Source organism: Heteronotia binoei, chromosome 6 (genome assembly GCF_032191835.1).
Source record: "Heteronotia binoei isolate CCM8104 ecotype False Entrance Well chromosome 6, APGP_CSIRO_Hbin_v1, whole genome shotgun sequence".
Lineage (NCBI taxonomy): Eukaryota > Metazoa > Chordata > Lepidosauria > Squamata > Gekkonidae > Heteronotia > Heteronotia binoei.
Genome location: NC_083228.1, coordinates 149,538,491 through 149,562,036, shown reverse-complemented (window position 1 = coordinate 149,562,036; position 23,546 = coordinate 149,538,491). Strand labels below are relative to the sequence as shown.

The window sequence follows — 23,546 nt, the reverse complement described above, 5'->3', positions numbered from 1 at the left end:
ATAGACAAATCTGGGGGAAAAGAAAGCTTGCCAAATAAATCTTTATGGAGGTTGTGGTAAAAAGAACAATCAAGCAATATATGCTGGATTGAGTCAGGAGTATTCGCTCCACAGGAGCAAAGTCTGTCGGCTAAAGGGACTCGCTGATATCTCCCTTGTAAAACTTTGCAGGGAAACGCATTTGGTCTAGCCAACATAAATGCCCTGCGATGACTTGGAGTGGTTAGGTCTGATAGATAATTGGGCATTTTGCCACAAAAAGCATAAAGACCTAAGGAAGCTGGAGAGCAAATATAAGGGTCAGTTGGCCGTAATTTCGTTTCCTCCGATTCCCATAGTCTCCGTTTAATACATCTGAAGATATATGACTCATCAGCGGTAGAAAAATCATCTACCTCTAACCCAAATTGATTGAGTTTAGACAGAAGCACTGCTGTCCAGGATGAAATATATGGGTCTCTTTTCATACAATCAAGAAGGCTGTTGGGATCTGTTTTAAAATGAATTTTGAGCCAGAATTTAAACACTGCAATCCAGGCTTTTGTCTCCACCAAAGACTGACCCACTTCAGAGCAGAGAGCAAAGTAGGACACACATTTTGGCAAACCAAGAATTTGTCTAAAGAATGAGGCTTGAATGCCCTCCACTTTCCTGGTAAAAGCTGAGATCCAAATAGGGATACCATAGAGGATTTGGGCAAGCGTTTTGGCTTTGAACACTTTAATAGCTGCTGGAACTAATTGGTTGCCCCTTGCAAAGAAAAACTGTTTAATTTGAGCAGCTGAACATTTAGCCAAGTTGACGGTGTTGTTACGATGTGACACCCAGCTTAACTTGTGGTTAAAAGTGATCCCCAAGTATTTAAAATTTTTCGTTTGCTCGATTGTTGAATTGCCAATAAACCATCTCTGTGGGCGCCAGCAGTTTGAAAAGACAACTACTTTAGATTTGGTGTAATTGATAGTAAGTGAATTACAATTACAGTAGTCATAAAAGGCATTCAAATACCTTTGCAGGCCCACTCTTGTACAAGAGAGGATGGTAGTGTCATCGGCATAAAGTAATAAGGGGACCGCTCGGCCTGCAAGTTTAGCCGGATGACCGTTGACAGGGTTCAAAAATTGTGCCAGGTCAGTTAAAAATAGATTAAAAAGATGCGGGGTCAGCACGCAACCCTGTTTAACCCCCTTTAACACTGGGATTTTACTAGTCAAGTCACCGCTAGAAGAAAATTTCACTTGGCAAAAGGTATTAGAATGAAGTTTCCTCAAGAGAAACAGCAGACGAGGGTCCATTCCCAGGTGACCTAGCTTGATCCATAGTTGGGCTCTATCTATTGAATCAAAAGCACCCTTCAAATCGATGAAGGCAGCGTATAATTTTTTTGACCCGGTATGCATATATTTTTCAGCAAGGAAGGCCAGAATGCAGCAGTGATCCATAGCAGATTTGCCTTTGGAGAAACCAATCTGTTCAGGACCTATGATGTTGCCTAGGCGCATCCAGTTAGTTAATCGGAGTTCTAAATGTTTTGCATACAGTTTGCCCACTATAGATAATAAACTAATGGGGCGGAAATTTTCTGGTAACTCCAACCCCCTCTTTTTGTATATTGGGATGATTATAGAATCAAGCCAAGAGTCAGGGATGGAGCCATGCAGATCGATGAAAGAGAACAATTTTGCAAGGGGCAAGAGCCACCAATCGGCAAACTTTGTGAATACCTCAGCGGGAAGGCCATCAGGGCCAGGTGCTTTACCCGCTTTTAAATCCTTCAATAACTCACTGATTTCCTCTAGAGTTACTGGAGGCCAGACCGGCATATCAGTAACTGAGAGGTTTGCTAAGATAGGAGGGGATACACATGGAGCAGCAAAAATGTTAGAGAAGTAATCAACCCATGTTTGCTCAGAGATATTTGGGTCAGTAACAGAATTGTTTTTTAGATTACCTGAAATGATTCTCCAGAAAGCCTTATTATCGCTAGATTTTATCGAGTGGTAAAGTTGGTCCCATTTATTCTGAAAGAAAACTTTCCTTTTGGATGTAGTAAGCTCCAGGTAGGCTGTCTTGTAAGCAATGTAGGCCTTAATTTTTGATTGGTCTTTGGAGTGACAAGCCTCTTTAAAATGAGCTCTCAGTTCTTGTTTCCAAGCTAAACAATCTGTATCGAACCAGCTGGAGAAACTAGACCTAGACAAGATCACAGGTTTAGCTTTGGCACTACAATAATCAATTAATAATGAGAATCCAGAAAGGATTGAATCGTCTGAATTGGAATTTATGATTGAATCCCTTAATCTGCGTAGCGCTTCAGAGCCAAAGAGGGAAGAAAACTCCCTTTCTAGGGCCGGGGACCACTTGATTTTTTTTAGAACATTCTCAGGGGCCTTCACGGATTGGGAAGGTGATACCATATTAACCTCCAGATCCAATCTTAGGGATAGAGTTTCCCTCTCTTCAACCTGCCTGTTTCTTGGGGGGGGGGGGGGGGTTGTCTGTTCCGTATGTGTTTTGCCCCCTCTAGTGGCTGATTTGATATTTTGTTCTTGTTCAATCACACAGTAGAGTCCAATTCTTTGCGACCCCATGGACAAAGTCATGCCAGGCCCTCCTGTCTTCCACCATCCTCCGAAGTCTGCTCAAATTTGCGCTTGTTACATCAGTAATGCTGTCCAGCCATCTCATCTTTTGCCGTCCCCTTCTTCTTTTGCCTTCTGTCTTTCCCAGCATCAGGGTCTTCTCCAGTGAGTGCTCCCTTCTCATTTCATAGAATCATAGAGTTGGAAGGGACCTTTAAGGTCCTCTAGTCCAACCCCCTGCACAATGCAGGAAACTCACAAACACCTCCTCCTAAATTCACAGGATCCTCATTGCTGTCAGATGGCCATCTAGCCATCTAACCTCCTAGGAAGGAGAGCCCACCACCTTGGTGGCCAAAGTGTTTGAGCTTCAGCATCTGACCTTCCAGGGAACAGTCTGGGTTGGTTTCCCTTAGGACTGACTGATTGGATCTTCTTGCAGTCCAAGGGACTCTCAAGATTCTTCTCCAGCACCACATCTCAAAAGCATCTATTCTTCTGCGCTCAGCCTTCCTTATGGTCCAGCTCTCACAGCCATACATTACTACGGGGAACACCATCGCTTTGACTATACGGACTTTTGTTGGCAGGGTGATGTCTCTGCTTTTTATTCTACTGCCCAGGTTTGCCATAGCTGTCCTCCCAAGGAGCAGACGACTTTTAATTTCATGGCTACAGTCACCATCTGCAGTGATCTTGGACCCCAGAAATGTGAAGTCTGTCACTACTTCCATGTCTTCCCCTTCTATTTGCCAAGGTGTGATGGGGCCAGATGCCATGATCTTAGTTTTTTTGATGTTGAGTTTCAAGCCTACTTTTGTGCTCTCCTCTTTCACCCTCGACAAGAAATTCTTTAGGTCCTCCTCACTTTCTGCCATTAGAGTGGTGTCATCTGCATATCTGAGGTTGTTGATGTTTTTCCAGGCAATCTTAATTCCTGCTTCTGCTTCATCCAGTCCGGCATTCCGCATGATGTACTCTGTGTATAAATTAAATAAGCAGGGTGACAATATACATCCTTTTCCTACTCTAAACCAATCAGTTGTTCCATATCCTGTTCTGACAGTTGCTTCTTGACCCTTATACAGGTTTCTCAGGAGACATGTGAGGTGGTCTGGTACTCCCACCTCTTTAAGGACTTGCCACAGTTTTTTGTGATCCACACAATCAAAGACTTTAGCGTAGTCAATGAAGCAGAAATGGTAATGCTTTCTCCATAATCCAGCGAATGTTGGCAATTTGATCTCTAGTTCCTCTACCTCTCCAAAACCCAACTTAAACTTCTGGTAGTTCGCAATCTACCCTTTCAAGGACGACTCCTATGAAAGCTCTGGCTGACCCAAGGCCATTCCAGCAGCTGCAAGTGGAGGAGTGGGGAATCAAGCCCGGTTCTCCCAGATAAGAGTCCGCACACTTAACCACTGCACCAAACTGGCTCTCTGCTGAAGCCTAGCTTGTAGGATCTTTAACATGACCTTGCTGGCATGTGAAATAAGTGCAATGGTGCGATGGTTTTAGCATTCCTTGGCATTACCCTTCTTTGGGATTGGGATATAAACTGACCTTTTCTAATCCTGTGGCCACTGTTGTGTTTTCCAAATTTGTTGACATAATGTGTGCATCACTTTAACAGCATCGTCTTTTAGGATTTTGAATAGCTCAACTGGGATACCGTCATCTCCGCTCGCTTTGTTGTTAGTAATGCTTTCTAAGGCCTATTTGACTTCACACTCCAGGATGTCTGGCTCAAGGTCAGCAATTTCACCATCGTGGTTGTCCAGGACTTTGAGATCCTTCTTATATAATTCTTCTGTGTATTCTTGCCATCTCTTCCTGATCTCTTCTGCTTCTGTTAGGTCCCTACCGTTTTTGTCCTTTATCATCTTTGCACGAAATGTTTCCTTGATTTCTCCAATTGTCTTGAAGAGATCTCTTGTCTTTCCCATTCTATTATTTTCTTCTATTGCTTTGCGTTGTTCCTTCAGGAAGGCCTCCTTATTGCTTCAAAATATCACACCAGTTTATGCCCAGCATATCTCCATGCAGATTTAAACTGCAGGTTTTTCTGCCAGATGTAAACTGGTATGATATTGAATTGACCACTAGAAGGGTGAAAAGCATGTGGAACAAAAGAACAACCCTTCCCCCCCCCCCACTTTCTTCTGCTGCAGAGAACTCTTGGGCTCATGGGGGGGGGGGGCGGAACTTGTAGAGTTCCAAGATCCGTGGAGTTATGATCATTCCAAACGGAAGTGCTGCCCGCATGTCTGGGGGAGCTGAGCACCACTCCCCCCTCCAGCTGCCTAACATTTACATTCTGTCTTATGGTTGCCAACCTCCAGGTGGGGCCTGGAGATCTCCCACTTTTACAGCTGGTCTCCAGCTGGCAGAGATCAGCTCCCCTGGAGAAAATCAGACAAAAACCAACTGTGCCAGAAAGAATAAAAACCAAGTCTTTAGGAAATTGTACAAATTGATATCAGAAGTTCTCAATTTATGTGATAAAAATCCATTACAAAGGAAATCCCACACATATACAGTCCACAAAAATCCATTCTGATGTGTCGACTCCTGAAGAACTTCGCAACTCCCAGTGGGTCAAAAAACCTCCTTCTTCCTTACAACACACGAGGAGTCCAACCTACAATGTCTGCTTCTAAGGTAAAAATCACCTCACGCAATCACTAGCTTGAACGACGTCCCACTATAGATAGCTTTTTCGAAAACCGAATGATAAAACTTAACGCAGCATTCTATCACACTCTTATCAACGCCCATTCTTAACTTCTTAAAGACGGCTTGAACTGAGAACTTCTGATATCAATGTGTACAATTTCCTAAAGACTTGGTTTTTGTTCTTTCTGGCACAGTTGTTTTTTGTCTAATTCTCTAACTGTGCAGCCACTGTTGGACTTCACCCCTGGAGAAAACGGCTGCTTGGAAGGGTGGGATCTATGGCATCATGTCATGCTGGGCCCCCCTCCCCAAACCCTGCCCTCTGCTGGCTCCACCCCCTAAGTCTCCAGGTATTTTCCAGCCCAGACCTGCACCCCCAGGTTCCCCCCAGCAGTGAGTGAGTCCTGTGAAGCTGCTTGCTGCCTTTGGCTCCTTGCTGTGTGTGCCCGAGTGGTGGCATTGCTGGCAATTCCTCAGAACGGTCGGTGTACGCCAGGCTGGCAAAACAGAGGTCTGTCCATCCCTGGGTGCACCTGCGTTTGCAGATTCCCTGATTCCACTGTAAAAATGACTGGCTAATTTGTCTTCTCTCTTCTCTGCCAGTTACTATGTGGGGATGTGCGGAGATGGAGCCAACGACTGCGGGGTAGGTTGCCCTCCAACTGTCCCCCCCCCCTTTGGCTTAGCAATGCTGATGCCTTCCCGCGATGGGCAGGTGGCAGTGGGCATTCCCCCCCCCCCAAAAAAAGGACGTATTTGTTGTTGTGTTGGGGGTGGGAATGGATTTGTGAGACTCATTAAAAAAATTAGATCATGTTTGTGCAACACGTTGTTTATGAAGTCATCTCTTGGCACATTGGTTTGCCTGCAGCAGAGAGCTCGTCCGAAGTTGAGTGAGAGATGCAGGACAGAGGGCAGCTGAAAGGGTAGGGGGGCAGGAACAGGGCTGGAGGGTGTATTTCTTTTTCAGCAAATGTCATGGATTAATGATGTGGGATCTGAAAAATGTCTCTGTTCCCCCCCAAGGGGGCTTCCCAAGGCAGGTGCCTCTGAACTTGATGTGGAAGGTCAGGTACCAGCCCTGGTTTTAGGAAAAAAAGAATCATTTTGCAGCAGAACAAAGTTGAAGTCCGGTCAGACTTCTTTAATGCCAACCAAGTTTTATTCCGGCCATAAGCTTTCTTGTGCACACATGTGCCTCAGACCAACACGGCTGCATCTATCATTTGGCAGACGTGTGCAGGGAAATAGCCCCATTGCCAGGCTCAGACACGGTGAATCCAGGATCAGATTTCATGCCGACTACAAACTAGGAGCTTTCTGGTGCTGGCCCCGATCCTGAGACCAGGAAAGCTGAATGCTGCACCTCACCATGTACAGACCAAACAAGTGTACAGTGCTACTTATTTATGTCTATCAAAGTTTGCCACTAGCCCAGAAAAAAATGTCCTGTTCCTTTAGCAGATGTTTAATCAAATTTAAGCATTGGTCTTGTCAGCCACCAGCGAGCCTGCAGCAGACGTGGACTACTGCACCCTTCTTAAATCTTCGTTCGCAAAGTCAAGCCGAGAGAGAGAATCAAATGTAGAAAAGGGCAGCGAAGAAGACTGCAGATTTATTCCCCACCCTTCTCTCTGAATCCGAGTCTCAAAGCAGGTTCCAATCTCCTTTCCCTTCCTCCCCCACAACAGACACCTTGTGAGGTGGGTGGAACTGAGAGAGCTCTCCCAGAAGCTGCCCTTTCAAGGATAACTCCTACAGAGCTACGGCTGACCCCAGGCCATTCCAGCAGCTGCAAGTGGAGGAGTTGGGGGAATCAAACCTGGTTCTCCCAGAGAAGAGTCCACACACTTCACCACCACACCAAACTGGCTCTCTCAAGGACTCAGAAGGACACAGAGAGAGTGGTTTCAAAACTGTCCACACTGCCCTGCACTTTCCAATATCTGCCCAAAGCAGTGGTGGACTAGTGTTGCAAAAACTGCCTACATTTCAGATGTCATGCCTCTCCCCCCCACCCCCCTAGAATCCTTTTGTTACTTCCACTTTGTTACAAGTGATGTCCAGGAAATTAGGGCTACCAGCCCCCAGGTGGGGGCTGGATATCTCCCAGAAGTATAACTGATCTCCAGAAGAGAGAGAACAGGACTGCTGTGGAAGGAGGGGGGTGGGTGGGGAATCCATGGCATTCTTCCCTATTGAGGACCCTCCCCAAACCCCGCCCCCTCCTGGCTCTACCCCCAAATCTCCAGGAATTTCACAACCTGGAGTTGGCAGCTCCAGCAACGGAAGAAGGCCTGGCCTGAGTTTGGGGGCTTCCAAACCCCCCACCGTGAGAGATCCGCAGGGGCTCCTGCTCCGTGCCTGGCCGCTGCCCCTTCATGCTCTTCCCTTCTTCCCTTCCAGGCTCTGAAAATGGCCCATGCCGGGATCTCCCTGTCGGAGCAGGAGGCCTCGGTGGCCTCGCCCTTCACCTCTCAGGTCCCCAACATCCAGTGTGTGCCAGAGCTGATCAGGTAACCCTTCCCTCCCTCCTTGGGGGTGGCACACGCAGGGCCAGCGGGCCAGAGAAGGGCAGAGAGGCCTGGTCGGGGAGGGGCCAGGAATGGAGCTCCCAGCAGGCCTCTAAAAATCAGGCTCGGATTTATTGATTTGATTTCACGCTCCCACTTTTCTCCACAGTGGGGGAGGGGGCCACAGTGGCTTTAGTCGGTCTCCTCTTCTCCCTTGATATTGGATATCCTTAGAGAAAAGTATTATTTAGCAGAGTTGAAACGAGTAGCACAACAGAGAATATGCAGAGATCATTTGTGTGTTTAAAAAGAATATGGTTGCTTTACTTAAAACTACAAGGGAAGGGTAAACTATGGTCCTGGGCCAGGAGGGCCCTCCGAACTGCCTAGTTTACCTGGTGGGAGGGCTGGCCCTGCGTGCAACTGGTGGGGAGAGAGCTGGTGTGCGAAGCCCTTTGCCCCTTGAGCATCACTCTGGGATTCCAGCATCCTTGGCTTGGTCTCTATGTTGCCAGGGGCTTCTTTGCCAAGTCCCAGAACGACCAGCTTCTCTCCTGGGCAGTTGCCCCTGGACCTTCTCCGGGGTGTGTGGAAGGGCTGGAGGCATCTCCAGGGCTGACTCTTCTTCTGGGGATGCCTGAACTGCTCTTCGGCCTCTGTGGGGCTTTGAGCAGGGCCCGGCTGCAGCCCTCCAAGAGCCTGTCCATCTCTCCCCCTAGAGAAGGCCGAGCCTCCCTCGTGTCCTCCTTTGCAGTGTTTAAATATCTGACCACTTACGTCTTCATCCAGTTCGTGGGGACATGCCTGCTTTATTGGGTAAGTACCGTAACTTCTCTAGGGAGCTGAGAGCAGCTTCCAGCTAACACTGGAATCCTCAGCTGGAGGGAAGGGATCGCTTTGTCCCAAGCAATTGGAAGGTGGCACGAGGAGGGGCGCGGCTTCCTGTGGGCTTCCTCTCTTGTCTCTGGCAAACAGGTTGGGTTTTAAAGTGCTACAGAAGCCTGTGGGACCCACAAACAGCCACCAGCGAGGACTGAGGACGCCCACCCCACCTGGCCCAGAAACAGGTTTTGACTTTCTGAAGGAGAGGTTTGTTTTCCTGCCAAAGAGCTGAAAGGGAGCGGCCAGTCTCTCCTTCAGGAAGGACCTCTTTAGGCAACCAGTAATTAAAATGTGGACTTTGCTGCCAGAGGATGTAGTGATGGCCACGGGTATAGAGAGCTTTAAAAGGGGATTAGACAGATTCAGGGAGGGGGAGAGGTCCCTCAGTAGCTTCTAGCCATGGTGACTACGGTTGCCAGTCCCCAGGTGGTGCAGGTGAGAAGCCCTAAGGTATCCACGTCAAACCAGCCTCAGTTGTAGAAAATTCAAATATTTCATATCAGAGGTGGCCAACAGTAGCTCTCCAGATGTTTTTTGCCTACAACTCCCATCAGCCCCAGCCATTGGCCATGCTGGCTGGGGCTGATGGGGGTTGTAGGCAAAAAACATCTGGAGAGCTACCCTTGGCCACCCCTGTTTTATATAACAAAATTCACTTATAAGAAAATGCAATGCTATGCAAAGTGCAAATATAAACCACACCCGAACGCAAAGTCCATCTACTTGTAACTGACAGTCTATCCTTCGAAACTGGGACTCCGGGATGTGGTATGGTGAGCCGTGTGACTACACGTCCTCTTCTAATCATAATCCACGTCCTCTTTTAATCATAGCCAGTGTAAGAGTCGGAAGCAGCAAGGCACAAGAGCGCAACAGGGATGTACACAATGCCCTGTTTCACACGAGGCTTCTACGAGCTTCAAAAAACATTTAAATAATTCATATTGGAGACCAGCGCTCCAACCATTCTGCAGAGAAACAACAGCATGTCAGTTATTACTTCTCGGCCTGGTCTCCTGAGGGCTTTCCTGGTGCCAATGCCTTGGGAATCCCTACAGCACCCGGGCACTGAGGTGGGCTGTGTACACAATGCCCTGTTTCACACGAGGCTTCTACGAGCTTCAAAAAACATTTAAGCCAGTGGAGAGCCAGTTTGGTGTAGTGGTTAAGTGTGCGGACTCTTATCTGGAAGAACCGGGTTTGATTCCCCACTCCTCCACATGCACCTGCTGGAATGGCCTTGGGTCAGCCAGAGCTCTCTTATCGGGGAGAACCGGGCTTGATTCCCCCCTCCTCCACTTGCAGCTGCTGGAATGGCCTTGGGTCAGACACAGCTCTCTTATCTGGCAGAACCGGGTTTGATTCCCCACTCCTTCACTTGCACCTGCTGGAATGGCCTTGGGTCAGCCAGAGCTCTCTTATCTGGGAGAACCGGGTTTGATTCCCCACTCCTCCACTTGCAGCTGCTGGAATGGCCTTGGGCCAGCCATAGCTCTCTCAAGAGTTGTCCTTGAAAGGGCAGGTGCTATAAGAGCCAGTTTGGTGTCATGGTTAGGTGTGCGGACTCTTATCTGGGAGAACCGGGTTTGATTCCCCACTCCTCCACTTGCACCTGCTGGAATGGCCTTGGGTCAGCCATAGCTCTGGCAGAGGTTGTCCTTGAAAGGGCAGCTGCTGTGAGAGCCCTCTCCAGCCCCACCCACCTTACAGGGTGTCTGTTGTGGGGGAGGAAGGGAAAGGAGATTGTAGGCCGCTCTGAGACTCTTTGGAGTGGAGGGCAGGATATAAATCCAATATCATCATCATCATCATCATCATCATGGGGGAGGGGGCCCTCTGGCATCCATTTGTGGGTGTCTTTTTCAGACTCCCAAGTATCTTCCTGGGACATGTAGGCTGTCCCCATCTCTTTGGCTGCACCTGTGGCAAGGAAAGCTTTGGCTGAGTTGGCTTTTCCCTTGCAGCAACTCCAGTTCCTGGGCAATTACCAGTACCTCTTCCAGGACATCGGCATCACCATCGTCATCTGCCTCACGAGTAAGCTGGCCAGTTTCCCCACCACCTGGCCCAGGCTGAAGAGTCTCTGGGGCCCAAAGGCCTCTACTGTGGCTGAGAGTCTGGATGTGCCATTCAGGGTGTAGGGAGGGGGTGTGAATTGGGCAGGGGGGGTTGTGGAAGGGGGGAGGTCAGCTCTGCCCATCAGCTCAGTGCAAACCAAGTCTTGGCTACCTCTTGTGGGGTGGGAAGGGGGCTCTGCCGGTGCACCCCTGACTCCTATCCCCCCAACTGTCATCTGGAGTTTCCAGATTACAGAAATGTTGAGTTTCTGGCTCAACATTAGGAAGAACTTCTTGACTGTTAGAGCGGTTCCTCAGTGGAACAAGCTTCCTCCTTGGGAGGTGGTGAGCTCTTCTTCCTTGGAGGTTTTTCAACAGAGGCTGGATGGCCATCTGACAGCAATGAAGGTCCTGTGACTTAAGGGGGAGGGGTTTGTGAGTTTCCTGCATTGTGCAGGGCATTGGACTAGACGACCCTAGAGGTCCCTTCCAACTCTATGATTCTATGAACTTCCTGGAGCATTAGAGTGGTTCCTCAGTGGAACAGGCTTCCTCCTCGGGAGGTGGTGGGCTCTCCTTCTTGGAGGTTTTTAAAGAGAGACTAGATGGCCATCTGACAGCAATGAGGATCCTGTGAATTTAGGGGGAGGTGTTTGTGAGTTTCCTGCATTGTGCAGGGTGTTGGAATAGATGACCTTGGAGGTCCCTTCCAACTCTATGATTCTACCTTCCCTTTTCTTCCCACACCAGTGAGCTTGACCCACGCCTACCCCAAGCTGGCCCCCTACCGGCCCTCCGGCCAGCTCCTGTCTCCGCCCCTGCTGCTCTCCGTGGTCCTCAACGCTGGCTTCACTGTGGTGGTGCAGGTTGGGGGCTTCCTGCTTGTGAAGCAGCAGCCCTGGTACTTGGAGATTCGCAGCCACAGGTAGCCCCCTCACCTGCTTAAAGGGGGGGGACTGGAGGGCAGGAGGCAGCTTTCAGCCGTGGGGGCGTTGCGGGACAGGTGCTGGCTCCCAAGGAGTGCTGGGGCAGCCAGAAGTGGTGAGGATCAGGCCAGAAGTGGAGGGAACTGTTTGTGGGGGTTTTCTTCCCTTCCAGAGGATGCCCGTTAGCCAACCAGACCCTGACTCTAGGCCTTGGCAATGGGACAGCCAACTCCACGGAGCCCCACCACCAGGTGCTGAGCTACGAGGACGCCACTCTCTGGCCGCTGGTCACCATCAACTGCCTCATCGCGGCCTTCGTCTTCTCCAAGGGGGAGCCTTTCCGGAAGCCCATCTACACCAACTGTGAGCCCCGCTTCTTCATCCCTTCTGGTGGCGCCAGGGAGCTCAGAAGGCATTCCATGCGTTATTCCAGCCCTGTGAAGTAGGCCTCTCTTACTCTCCCAGTAGCATAGCTAGAGGCTAGGACAGGACAGGAGGAGAGCGGCTTGCTTGAGACCTCCTGAGGTTTGGACCTGGGTCTCTCCTGCTCTTGGGAAGGCAGGCCCCACCAGCATGGCAGGGCCAGGAAGGAACAGCATAGTCAAGTCCTGGAGGGGGGGGCCCTCTGACCCCATGCTAGTGGTGAAACTATAGGATCTTAGCGTACAGCTGCGTAAATACAAAAACCGCTAAGAGACACCATACATTTTAAATAAGACAATGTAATGTAAAGGTTAGTGGTGTTCTGACAAAACTTGCACATAGAACTGGAGCATGTGGCAAAAAAACATTAAGAACATAACATAAGAGAAACCATGTTGGATCAGGCCAATGGCCCCTCCAGTCCAACACTCTGTGTCACATAAGAACATAAGAGAAGCCCTGTTGGATCAGGCCAATGGCCCCTCCAGTCCAACACTCTGTGTCACATAAGAACATCAGAGAAGCCATGTTGGATCAGGCTAATGGCCCATCCAGTCCAACACTCCGTGTCACATAAGAGAAGCCCTGTTGGATCAGGCCAATGGCCCCTCCAGTCCAACACTCTGTGTCACACAATGGCCAAAAAACCCAGGTGCCATCTAGAGGTCCACAAGTCAGATCAGGACACTAGAAGCCCTCCCACTGTGCCCCCCGCCAATACAGTTAGGAAATCAGGAGGTGGGCAGGTGAACGGGGCCTGGGACTCATTAACAGAAGACAGTTCAAAAGCGGTCTTTCCAATCACAAAGGAGTGACAATATTCTAGTATTTAGTTCATGGAACTACAAGAAGCCCTTCCAAAGATGCCTGTTCTAGATATCAAGACGTTGCATCCGTCTTTCTTCAGTTTGGAGGCTTATTTATCACTGGAACCCAATCTTTACAATACATTCACAGGAGACCAACAAGGTTCAGAACATGTATGTAAGATTGGAGAACCTGGAAATCTTACGTACATGTTCTGAACCTTGTTGGTCTCCTGTGAATGTATTGTAAAGATTGGGTTCCAGTGATAAATAAGCCTCCAAACTGAAGAAAGACGGATGCAACGTCTTGATATCTAGAACAGACATCTTTGGAAGGGTTTCTTGTAGTTCCATGAACTAAATACTGGAATATTGTCACTAGGAATGTGCAGAGAAGAAAAATTTGTTAAAATTCGGTTTTGGGTGGATTAAACAAAAAAAAAAATCGTTATTCCCTTGGAAAGCCAAATCTCATATTAGGTATAAGGAAAAAAAAACCTAAAACAATTCGGTATTTCCAAATTTTTTAGGCTCCATTATACTCTATGGGCCATTGTCTCTCTCTCTCTCTCTCAGCTTGACTTTGCGAACGAAGATTTATGAAAGGTGCAGTAGTCCACGTCTGCTGCAGGCTGGCTGGTGGCTGACAAGACCAATGCGGGACAGGCAGGTCCGGCCACAGTGGCTGCAAGGAAAAGTCTGATTTAGGGTTGGTCCTGTAGCAGTGCGATTCTTCCTCAATCTCCTTTTGTCCTCAAGACCAGCTATGTGTGCGTTCTCAAAGGAAGAGACAGCCTGGTGGACGGTGTGCTTTGCGATCTGAGGCTAGGTCAGACCACTGCTGATGGTTGATGCAACAGGTACCAAGGGATTTCTTCAGGGAGTCCTTGTACCTCTTCTTTGGTGCCCCTCTATTTCTATGGCCGGTGGAAAGTTCGCCATACAGGGCAATCTTGGGAAGGCGGTGGTTTTCCATCCTGGAAATATGCCCTGCCCAGCGCAGCTGCGTCTTCAACAGCAGTGCCTCGATGCTTGTAACCTCTGCCTGCTTGAGGACTTCAGTGTTGGTCACAAAGTCACTCCAGAGGATGTTGAGGATGGTGCGAAGGCAGCGCTGATGAAAGCGCTCAAGGAGTCGCAGGTGATGATGGTATAAAACCCACGATTCGGAGCCATAGATAAGGGTTGTCATCACAACTGCTTTGTAAACATTGATTTTTGTGCCTTTTTTCAGATGCTTGTTGCTCCACACTCTTTTGTGCAGTCGGCCAAATGCACGGTTTGCCTTTGCCAGCCTGTTGTCAATCTCCTTGTCAATCTTGCTGTCAATGGCAAAATCCCATAGTTTATATTCTGTGGACTAGGGGGGAGGGGATTTGAGGTAGAGGCACCGAATTTGCTGTGTACCTGCTGGAGCCTCTTCTCAAAAGATCCCCCAAGTTTCAAAAAGATTGGACCAGGGAGTCCAATCCTATGGGCACCCAAAGAGGGTGCCCCTATTCCCCATTGAAGTCAATGACTGGGGAAAATCCATTAATTTCAATAATGGGAAAAATGTCAAATCAGAGAATCTGACTCTCACTTTTAAAATTGCCTTTTTAAAAAAGGCAAAACCACATAGAGAACAACCCATGGGCTGGGGGAGGGAGGGGGTTTGAGGGAGAGGCACCAAATTTGCAGCGTACCTACTGGAGGCTCTTCCCAAAAGAATCCCTCAAGTTCCAAAGAAGATTGGAGTAGATTTGGATCCCATCATCCCCCCCCCCCCATTGGAACCAATGGCTGGGAAAGCTCCATTGCCACACAGTCTCAGGCAGCACAGCAAACCAGCACGGAATCTGACTCAGATTGCTTTTATGTTCTCTGGCCATGCACAGATTTTCAAAATGTGAAAAATCCTGTGACTGACATGAACTTCTGTTGCCCCGCCCTCCCCAAGCTGCTGGCCACTAGCAGCCCAGCCTGCCACAACAGCCTTACAAAGGAAAGCAAATTTATCTATATTGTGTAATTAAAGAAACACAAAGAGGGTTAGGCATGATACAGTACATACTGGCCTTGTTTGTAGCTATTGCTTTATTCCAGAAGTCCATTCCTTTCCTATCCATTCCTGAGTACGTGTGAAATTATAAATATTAACCAATCTAGAGCCTTTATTCTTATTTGCAGCCAAATAATAAGCTTGTTGCAATAATCTTGCAAATGCAATTCCTCCTCCCCCCCCCCACTCCTGATTGAGTTAATCTTTCTTTTGCTACACTGATAAAACAGTTGTTAATTTGATGGCTGAGTGAAGACTGGTCTTGAGGAATAAGGAACACATTCAGAGTAAATTCAGAGCTCTTAATGGATTCTAATTGTAGACACAAAAGATTCCCCTGAAGTATGAAAGGAAGAGGATGTTCGTTGTTAAGATTGTAATGTTCTTCTCTTCCCCCTGCTATCCTTCTGATTCCTGGGGAAAAAGAAAAGCCGAACTTTTTAGGCTTTTCCCCAGATTTCTCTAATTTGGTTGCTGAATCAGATCAGAGAATCTGATCCGTCTTTTTAAAGCCTAAAAATGACAAAAAGGGCATATTTCGGCTTTTTCCAAAACTAATGTTTACCGAATGCACACTCCTAATTGTTACTCCTTTGTGATTGGAAAGTCTTCTGTTAATGTTTTTTTTTGCTACATGCTCTTTTCTATTTGAAGTTCTATGTGCAAGTTTTGTCAGAAGACCACTGACCTTTACATTACACTGCCTTCTTGTTTAAAATTTATGGTGTCTTTTAGCGGTTTTTTTACTTATGCACCCATGCTGGTGGTGGCAGGAGGGACCAACGAAGCCATTGGGCGTGGGGTTGGGGGCTGCATGTTCAAAATCCAACTCATGCTTCATAGGCCTCAGGTTGACTTGACAAGGTGCACCTACAGAGGTCACACTTGAGGGACCCCCCCCCCTCCCTGTGCTGTGTGTCTGCTGCCTTTCTGGGCTATTGCTCTGGAGGCCGCCTAAGCCTTTGCCAGCCTCCCTGGCCAATTATCCTCCGTGTGGCTCAGTAGCAGCGCCTGCTATGCAGAAGGTCCCAGGGCCAGTCCTCAGCATCTCCAGGAGGAAGGCGCTGGGTGATGAGAAAGACCTCCTCTCCCCGAGGCCCAGTCGGAGCAGACAAGACTGACCTCGATGGACCGAGGAGGTCTGACTCAAAGCTTCCTTTAAGGAGAGGCCGTGGCTCAGTGGCAGAGCCTCTGCTCGCCCTGCGGAAGGTCTCAGGTTCAGTCCCCAGCAGCAACTCCAGTCGAAGGGTCCAGGCAGCAGGGGATAGGGAAGACCCCAGCCTGAGACCCTGGAGGGCTCCTGCCACTCTGGATAGTCCTCAGTGGACCAGGAGAAGGCGATTCCATGGGCTCCTCTGCTTGGCATGGGGAAGGTCCAACCCACAGTAGCTCCAGTTGGATGGGCCAGGAAATGGGTGATGGGAAAGACCTCCTCTCCATGCGACCCTGGGGAGACCCTGCCCCTCTGAGCAGACAATACTGTCATGGACCCGTGTCCTGGATCAAAGAGAGCCAGTTTGGTGTAGTGCTGAAGTGTGCGGACTCTCATCTGGGAGAACCGGGTTTGATTTCCCACTCCTCCACTTGCAGCTGCTAGAATGGCCTTGGGTCAGCCATAGCTCTCTTATCTGGGAGAACCGGGTTTGATTCCCCACTCCTCCACTTGCACCTGCTGGAATGGCCTTGGGTCAGCCAGAGCTCTCTTATCTGGGAGAACTGGGTTTGATTCCCCACTCCTCCACTTGCACCTGCTGGAATGGCCTTGGGTCAGCCAGAGCTCTTGCAGGAGTTGTCCTTGAAAGGGCAGCTGCTGTAAGAGCCCTCTCAGCCCCACCCACCTCACAGGGTGTCTGTTGTGTGGGAGGAAGATAAAGCAGATTGTGAGCCGCTTTGAGACTCTTCGGAGTGGAGGGGGGATGTAAATCCAATATTTTCATCTACCTCACAGGGTGTCTGTTGTGGGGGAGGAAGGGAAAGGAGATTGTGAGCCGCTTTGAGACTCTTCGGAGTGGAGGGGGGATGTAAATCCAATATTTTCATCTACCTCACAGGGTGTCTGTTGTGGGGGAGGAAGGGAAAGGAGATTGTGAGCCGCTTTGAGACTCTTCGGAGTGGAGGGGGGATGTAAATCCAATATTTTCATCTACCTCACAGGGTGTCTGTTGTGGGGGAGGAAGGGAAAGCAGATTGTGAGCCGCTTTGAGACTCTTCGGAGTGGAGGGGGGATGTAAATCCAATATTTTCATCTACCTCACAGGGTGTCTGTTGTGGGGGAGGAAGGTAAAGGAGATTGTGAGCCGCTCTGAGACTCTTCAGAGTGGAGGGCGGGATATAAATCCAATATCATCATCATCTTTTTCATCAGCATGTATTCAGGTGTTCCTGACATCTTCATGGGCTAAAAGCAAAGAACACCTTTTCTCCCCCATCACACTAGCTCAAGCGACTCTGCCAGGCCAGGGATGGGGGCTGCGCCAGTCTTCTCGCAGTACAGGCTTAACACAGGGAATTCCCACCCGCAGCACGTGCGGAGGGCCATTTGCTAAGATGGAGTTTCTAAAGAATTCTTCCACAGCACCTCCATGGCCAGAGGCAGTCTACCTCGGGAGGGGGGGCAAAGAGGGCTGTGGCCTGCTTGGGGGCTTCCTGAAGGCCCCCCTCTCACTGCTGTTGGACACTCTCAGTCGCTGTCTGTGGTTCTGCCAGATCCAAGAGGAGCTGTTCCCTGGGGGCTCACCAGGCGCTGTCTCCCTTTGGGTCCCTTAGATGCCTTCAGCACGGCCCTCTGCCTGCAGCTCGGAGTCGCCCTTTTCCTGTTCTTTGCTGACTTTGAGAGGATCTACAAGGGCATGGAGGTGAGTGCGGGAGGCACCGACTGGCAGGCTGCAAAGAGCTTCCAGCCGAGCTTTTCTACTGGCTCTCAAGCTGGTTCGCTCATTTGTTGGGAGCACCACCCTACCAGGAGAGGGGGCCGTGTCTTGGCCTCCGCTGCCTTCGCAGGGCCCCGATGTGGCCTCCAACCAGGCTGGACCGCTGGGCATCGTGGCGCTGGCAGCCGGCCCCAGGAGGCTCTCTTGGACCCATGCAGGGGCCTGTTGGCAAAGGAGGGCGGACCAGACAGGGTATTGGGGACTGGCAGCATGGTGCAGTGGGAAGAGGGCTGGACTAGGAGCTGGGAGACCTGGGCTCAAATCCCCCACTCTCCCATGACTTTGTGCTGGTCACTCCCTCTCAGGCTGGCCTACCTCACCAGATGGTTGTTCTGAGGCTGGGGGGCGGGGGAGGTGGCTGCTACGTCAGTTGCCCTGATCAACTTGGCGGGCAGACAGGATGGGAGTGACAGAGCAATCTCTGAGGGGGGTTTCTTCCTTCCCAGCTTCTCTGCACCCCGATGATCTGGAGGGTTTACATCCTGATAACGCTCGTGGTCTTGTTCTCTGTCTCGTTCTTCGTAGAGGTAAGCAGACCCCCCCCCCCATTCTTTCCCTCCTGGAAATGATCTCCACTCTTCCCTTCTGAGCAGGGGGCCCTGTGGCTGGCACACTGTGTGGGGGGGGCGGGGGAGTAGAAAAAGGGTCCCTCCCGCACAGCCAGAGTGAGATCCCAGAGATGCACACACTAGCTGATCTCCCCCACACATCTGGATGGTGCTGGCCAGCCTCTGGTCTTAGCAAATCCATGCTAATAAAGCTGTTTGGTTCCTCACAGTCTTGCAGCCACGTGCGGATTCCCCTCCATCGTCCTGTGTGTAAAATGGGGAGCAGAGTGAGCCCTGCCTAGAGGGGCTTGCTGTCAGGGCCCCCCAGACAAAGACTCCATCTCCCCCCCCCAATATGACCCAAATTCCTAACTCAGAAAATAAAATTCGGAATCTCAAGATTGGCCGCCCACTTCAGAACCCTCCTGGGAGTTCCTCCCAGGGCTCCCAATGAAGGGAACCGGAACAGTCCGGCCCAGGTTGTCTCCAGGGCTCCCCAGTGTGAGCTGAGCTTGTGGAGGGGTGAAAGTTTTGGACTAGGAGAGCCGGGTGCAAATCCCCCCTCTGCTGTGGAAGAAGAAGAAGGTATTGCATTTATATCCCACCCTCCACTCCAAATCTCAGAGTCTCAGAGTGGCTCACAATCTCTTTTCCCTTCCTCTCCCACAACAGACACCCTGTGAGGCAAGTGGGGCTGAGAGAGCTCTCCCAGAAGCTGCCCTTTCAAGAACAACTTCTGCCAGAGCTATGGCTGACCCAAGGCCATTCCAGCAGGTGCAAGTGGAGGAGTGGGGAATCAAACCCAGTTCTCCCAGATAAGAGAGCTCTGGCTGACCCAAGGCCATTCCAGCAGCTGCAAGTGGAGGAGGGGGGAATCAAACCCAGTTCTCCCAGATAAGAGAGCTCTGGCTGACCCAAGGCCATTCCAGCAGCTGCAAGTGAAGGAGTGGGGAATCAAACCCAGTTCTCCCAGATAAGAGAGCTCTGGCTGACCCAGGGCCATTCCAGCAGCTGCAAGTGGAGGAGTGGAAAATCAAACCCGGTTCTGCCAGATAAGAGAGCTCTGGCTGACCCAAGGCCATTCCAGCAGGTGCAAGTGGAGGAGTGGGGAATGAAACCTGGTTCTCCCAGATAAGAGAGCTCTGGCTGACCCAAGGCCATTCCAGCAGGTGCAAGTGGAGGAGTGGGGAATCAAACCCGGTTCTCCCAGATAAGAGAGCTCTGGCTGACCCAAGGCCATTCCAGCAGGTGCAAGTGGAGGAGCTGAGAATCCAACCCGGTTCTCCCAGATAAGAGAGCTCTGGCTGACCCAAGGCCATTCCAGCAGGTGCAAGTGGAGGAGTGGGGAATCAAACCGGTTCTCCCAGATAAGAGAGCTCTGGCTGACCCAAGGCCATTCCAGCAGGTGCAAGTGGAGGAGTGGGGAATCAAACCCGGTTCTCCCAGATAAGAGAGCTCTGGCTGACCCAAGGCCATTCCAGCAGGTGCAAGTGGAGGAGTGGGGAATCAAACCCGGTTCTCCCAGATAAGAGAGCTCTGGCTGACCCAAGGCCATTCCAGCAGGTGCAAGTGGAGGAGTGGGGAATCAAACCGGTTCTCCCAGATAAGAGAGCTCTGGCTGAGCCAAGGCCATTCCAGCAGCTGCAAGTGGAGGAGTGGGGAATCAAACCCGGTTCTCCCAGATAAGAGAGCTCTGGCTGACCCAAGGCCATTCCAGCAGGTGCAAGTGGAGGAGTGGGGAATCAAACCCGGTTCTCCCAGATAAGAGAGCTCTGGCTGACCCAAGGCCATTCCAGCAGGTGCAAGTGGAGGAGTGGGGAATCAAACCCGGTTCTCCCAGATAAGAGAGCTCTGGCTGACCCAAGGCCATTCCAGCAGGTGCAAGTGGAGGAGTGGGGAATCAAACCCGGTTCTCCCAGATAAGAGAGCTCTGGCTGACCCAAGGCCATTCCAGCAGGTGCAAGTGGAGGAGTGGGGAATCAAACCCGGTTCTCCCAGATAAGAGAGCTCTGGCTGACCCAAGGCCATTCCAGCAGGTGCAAGTGGAGGAGAGGGGAATCCAACCCGGTTCTCCCAGATAAGAGAGCTCTGGCTGACCCAAGGCCATTCCAGCAGGTGCAAGTGGAGGAGGGGGGAATCAAACCAGGCTCTCCCAGATGAGTCTGCACACTTCACCACTACACCAAACGGGAGAGGAAAAGGATGCCAGCTGCTTTGGGTTCCCCTTAGGGAGAAATGGAGGGGGGGTTAGAAATGAACTAACTAAAGACATAGAGAAGGTCTAACTTCTGTCCCTCGCTTGTTACCACTGAGGCAGATTAACATTTATTTTCGTGCCTGTTCAGGGTGTGGGGATGGGGGGAGCATCCTTTTACTGCATGGAAAGTTTAAATTGGGAAATACAAACTTCCCCCTTTTGTTTATAATATGAAGCAAGGTTTACTCCTAGACTACAATGACCTGAGTTACCAGCCAGGATGGGTGAGCTGAGACTGAAAAGTCAGGAGGGAGAAAAATTCAAAGTAGGGGTGGGTGAATGGGAGGCCATGGAAGGAAGGGAGCACAAGGAAGGAGGGTGGGGAAGAGTTTCCTTCAGCCTCCTGGTAAACGTGGCAGAAAGGCCCAGCTCCTTAAGAGTTGTTGACTGTCTTCTGCTTCCCCCGCTGCGATACAGAACTGCAGGAGAAGTCCCGTAAATCATCTGCATCAGCTGCATGCAGCATCAGGCTGGTTTCTGGGGCCCTGCAGCTGACTTGCCCCCCCCCCCCAGTTTTGGCTCTTCACCCCCACCCTTGGCAGCCCTGTTTGCAGGCCATGTCATTGGCCATGAGGTAGCCAATTGGCAGCCCTCAAGGGTCCAGAGGCAGCCAGCTGCGGGGAGGAGGGGACACTGTGTCTTGCAAGGCGACCTGCCCCCCTCTTGCATCCCTCCCCGCCTGACAACGCTGGCTTTGGGGGCCTGGGATGCGTGGAAAGGAAGATGCCCAGTTCTTTCCAGTCCTGGCTCCATCTCGCTGCCCCGACCCAGCCTCCCCAGTCACATGCAAGGGGGTGTCGTTTGCAGATGGTCTTTACAATGAGGCAGGCTAGAAGCTGCATCCCTCTTTTCTGGGGGGGCTCTTGAATTCCAAGTTCTGAGTTGCACACCTTGGACAAGGAGGCACCAGCCAGAATGGCAGACCGAGAGGCAGCCTGGTGTCGTGGTTAAGAACGGTGGCCTCTAATCTGGAGAACTGGGCAGTGTGTGTGTGAGGAACTTGATTTTCCTCTCCTCCTCCTCCATGTGAAGGCAGCTGGGTGACCTTCAGCCAATCCCATCCTCTTAGGGTTGTCTCAGCCCTGCCTGCCTTGCAAGGTGCCTGTTGTGGGGAGGGGAAAGGAAAGCTGATTGTGAGCCACTCTTAGGAGAGAGAAAAGTGGGGTATAAAACCCAGCCCTCCTTCTTGAACATCTGAAGCTGCCTGAATCAAACCCTCTTTGGTCCATCAAAGTCAGTATTGTCTACTCAGACTGGCAGCGGCTCTCCAGGGTCTCCAGCTGAGGTTTTTCACACCTATTTGCCTGGACCCTTTTTAGTTGGAGATGCCGGGCATTTAACCTGGGACCTTCTGCTTACCAAGGAGATGCTCTACTACTGAGCCACAGCCCCATTCTTCTGCATGAGAGGAAGAAGGCCAAAAGGGATTGGGGGGGGGGTGTTCTTGGGGAGGAGCGTGTGCCAGCAAAGATCTTGGGTGATGCCCTGTGGGGCTTCCTTCAGTAGAACGCAGATCTGGGCTGGCTGGGACCTCTGGAGGGATGCGTCAAGATCCCAGATCCGGCCCAGTCCTCCTTCACTCTCTCCTTTTTCTCAGGATGGGCTCCTGCAGAACCGCCGCCTGTGGTTGTGGATCAAGGCGCTGTTTGGGTTCCGCTCCTCCAGCCAGTACCGGGTCTTGCGGAGGAAGCTCCTCCAGGACCCCAGCTGGCCTCCCATGAACCGAAGGGACTTTGCAGAGCCCGGCCAGGGAGGGGCCTACGTCAACCCCGCCTACGAGGGGGAGGAGTCCACCAAAAAGTAGCGGCCGGAAAAGTGGCTGTCCGCTGAAAAGCAGCTGCTCCGTGCTGGTTCTTACCAGGAAGGCCGTCCTGGTCTGGGAGGCGCATCCTGAGAGCCAGCCTGGCAAAGTGGATTGAGTGTCTGTTGAGGATCTGGGAGACTCAGGTTCGAATCCCCCCTTTGCCATGGAAGCTCTGCTGTGTGATCTTGGGCCGATCACGTACTTTCAGCCTCACCTGCCTCCCAGGGTGGTTGGTGTGAGGAAAAAACGGAGGAGAAGAGAAGAATGTAAGTCAGTTTTGGGCTCCACTGGGGAGACAGGCAGAGTGTGAATGACAATAAATAAAGGTCTGTCTCTCCTATAGAGGACTGGAGGCAGCTTCTTCTCCCAGCCTTTCCTCTCGGTTGTCTCTTCCTGGAGAAGGATTTGGTCTGCCTCAGCTCAGGGCCTTGTCTGCTGTGGCCCCACTTGGTGGTGTGCTCTTCCTTGGAAAGGGCCCCTCAGCTGATAATACTACATTTTGCATCCTTAACAAGCCACCCTGAGCCTGCTTTTGCCAGTTTGGTGTAGTGGTTAAGCGCACAGACTCTTATCTGGGAGAACTGGGTTTGATTCCCCACTCCTCCACTTGCACCTGCTGGAATGGCCTTGGGTCACCCATAGCTATTGCAGGAGTTGTCCATAAAAGGGCAGTTTCTGTCAGAGCTCTCTCAGCCCTAGCTACCTCACAGGGTGTCTGTTGTGGGGGAGGAAGATAAAGGAGATTGTAAGCCACTCTGAGTCTCTGATTCAGAGAGAAGGGCGGGGTATAAATCTGCAATTCTTCCTCGTATAAATTGAATAAAATAAAAAATAAATAAAATGTGGAGGCCTTGAATCTTTCCTCTTGGGCCGTGGGCAGGCCTGGGTGGTGTTCTCAGGGTGGTGCCATTTTTGGGGTCCTTTCTTCTGTAAACTGCTTTTGCCTCCTTTGGTAAAGGGGTAGGGGGGCAGTGGGAGATACAGACTACTTCAGGGGTGGCCAATGGTAGCTCTCCAGATGTTTTTTGCCTACAACTCCCATCAGCCCCAGCCAGCATGGCCAATGTCTGGGGCTGATGGGGGTTGTAGGCAAAAAACATC

The 23,546-nt window shown here is 50.7% G+C and overlaps 1 protein-coding gene across 1 annotated transcript in view; it reads left to right on the top strand.

Moving 5' to 3' along the window:
* LOC132574438 (probable cation-transporting ATPase 13A5) overlaps positions 1-22,445 on the top strand; it is a 68,864-nt gene extending 46,419 nt beyond the window's left edge. Inside the window, exons 22-30 of the mRNA XM_060242792.1 lie at positions 5,862-5,904; positions 7,665-7,774; positions 8,491-8,587; positions 10,618-10,690; positions 11,461-11,635; positions 11,809-11,999; positions 17,673-17,761; positions 18,283-18,363; positions 22,239-22,445. Coding sequence (XP_060098775.1) covers positions 5,862-5,904; positions 7,665-7,774; positions 8,491-8,587; positions 10,618-10,690; positions 11,461-11,635; positions 11,809-11,999; positions 17,673-17,761; positions 18,283-18,363; positions 22,239-22,445 — 1,066 coding nt within the window. The remainder of the gene's footprint in view (positions 1-5,861; positions 5,905-7,664; positions 7,775-8,490; positions 8,588-10,617; positions 10,691-11,460; positions 11,636-11,808; positions 12,000-17,672; positions 17,762-18,282; positions 18,364-22,238) is intronic.
* Positions 22,446-23,546: the final 1,101 nt, after the last annotated feature.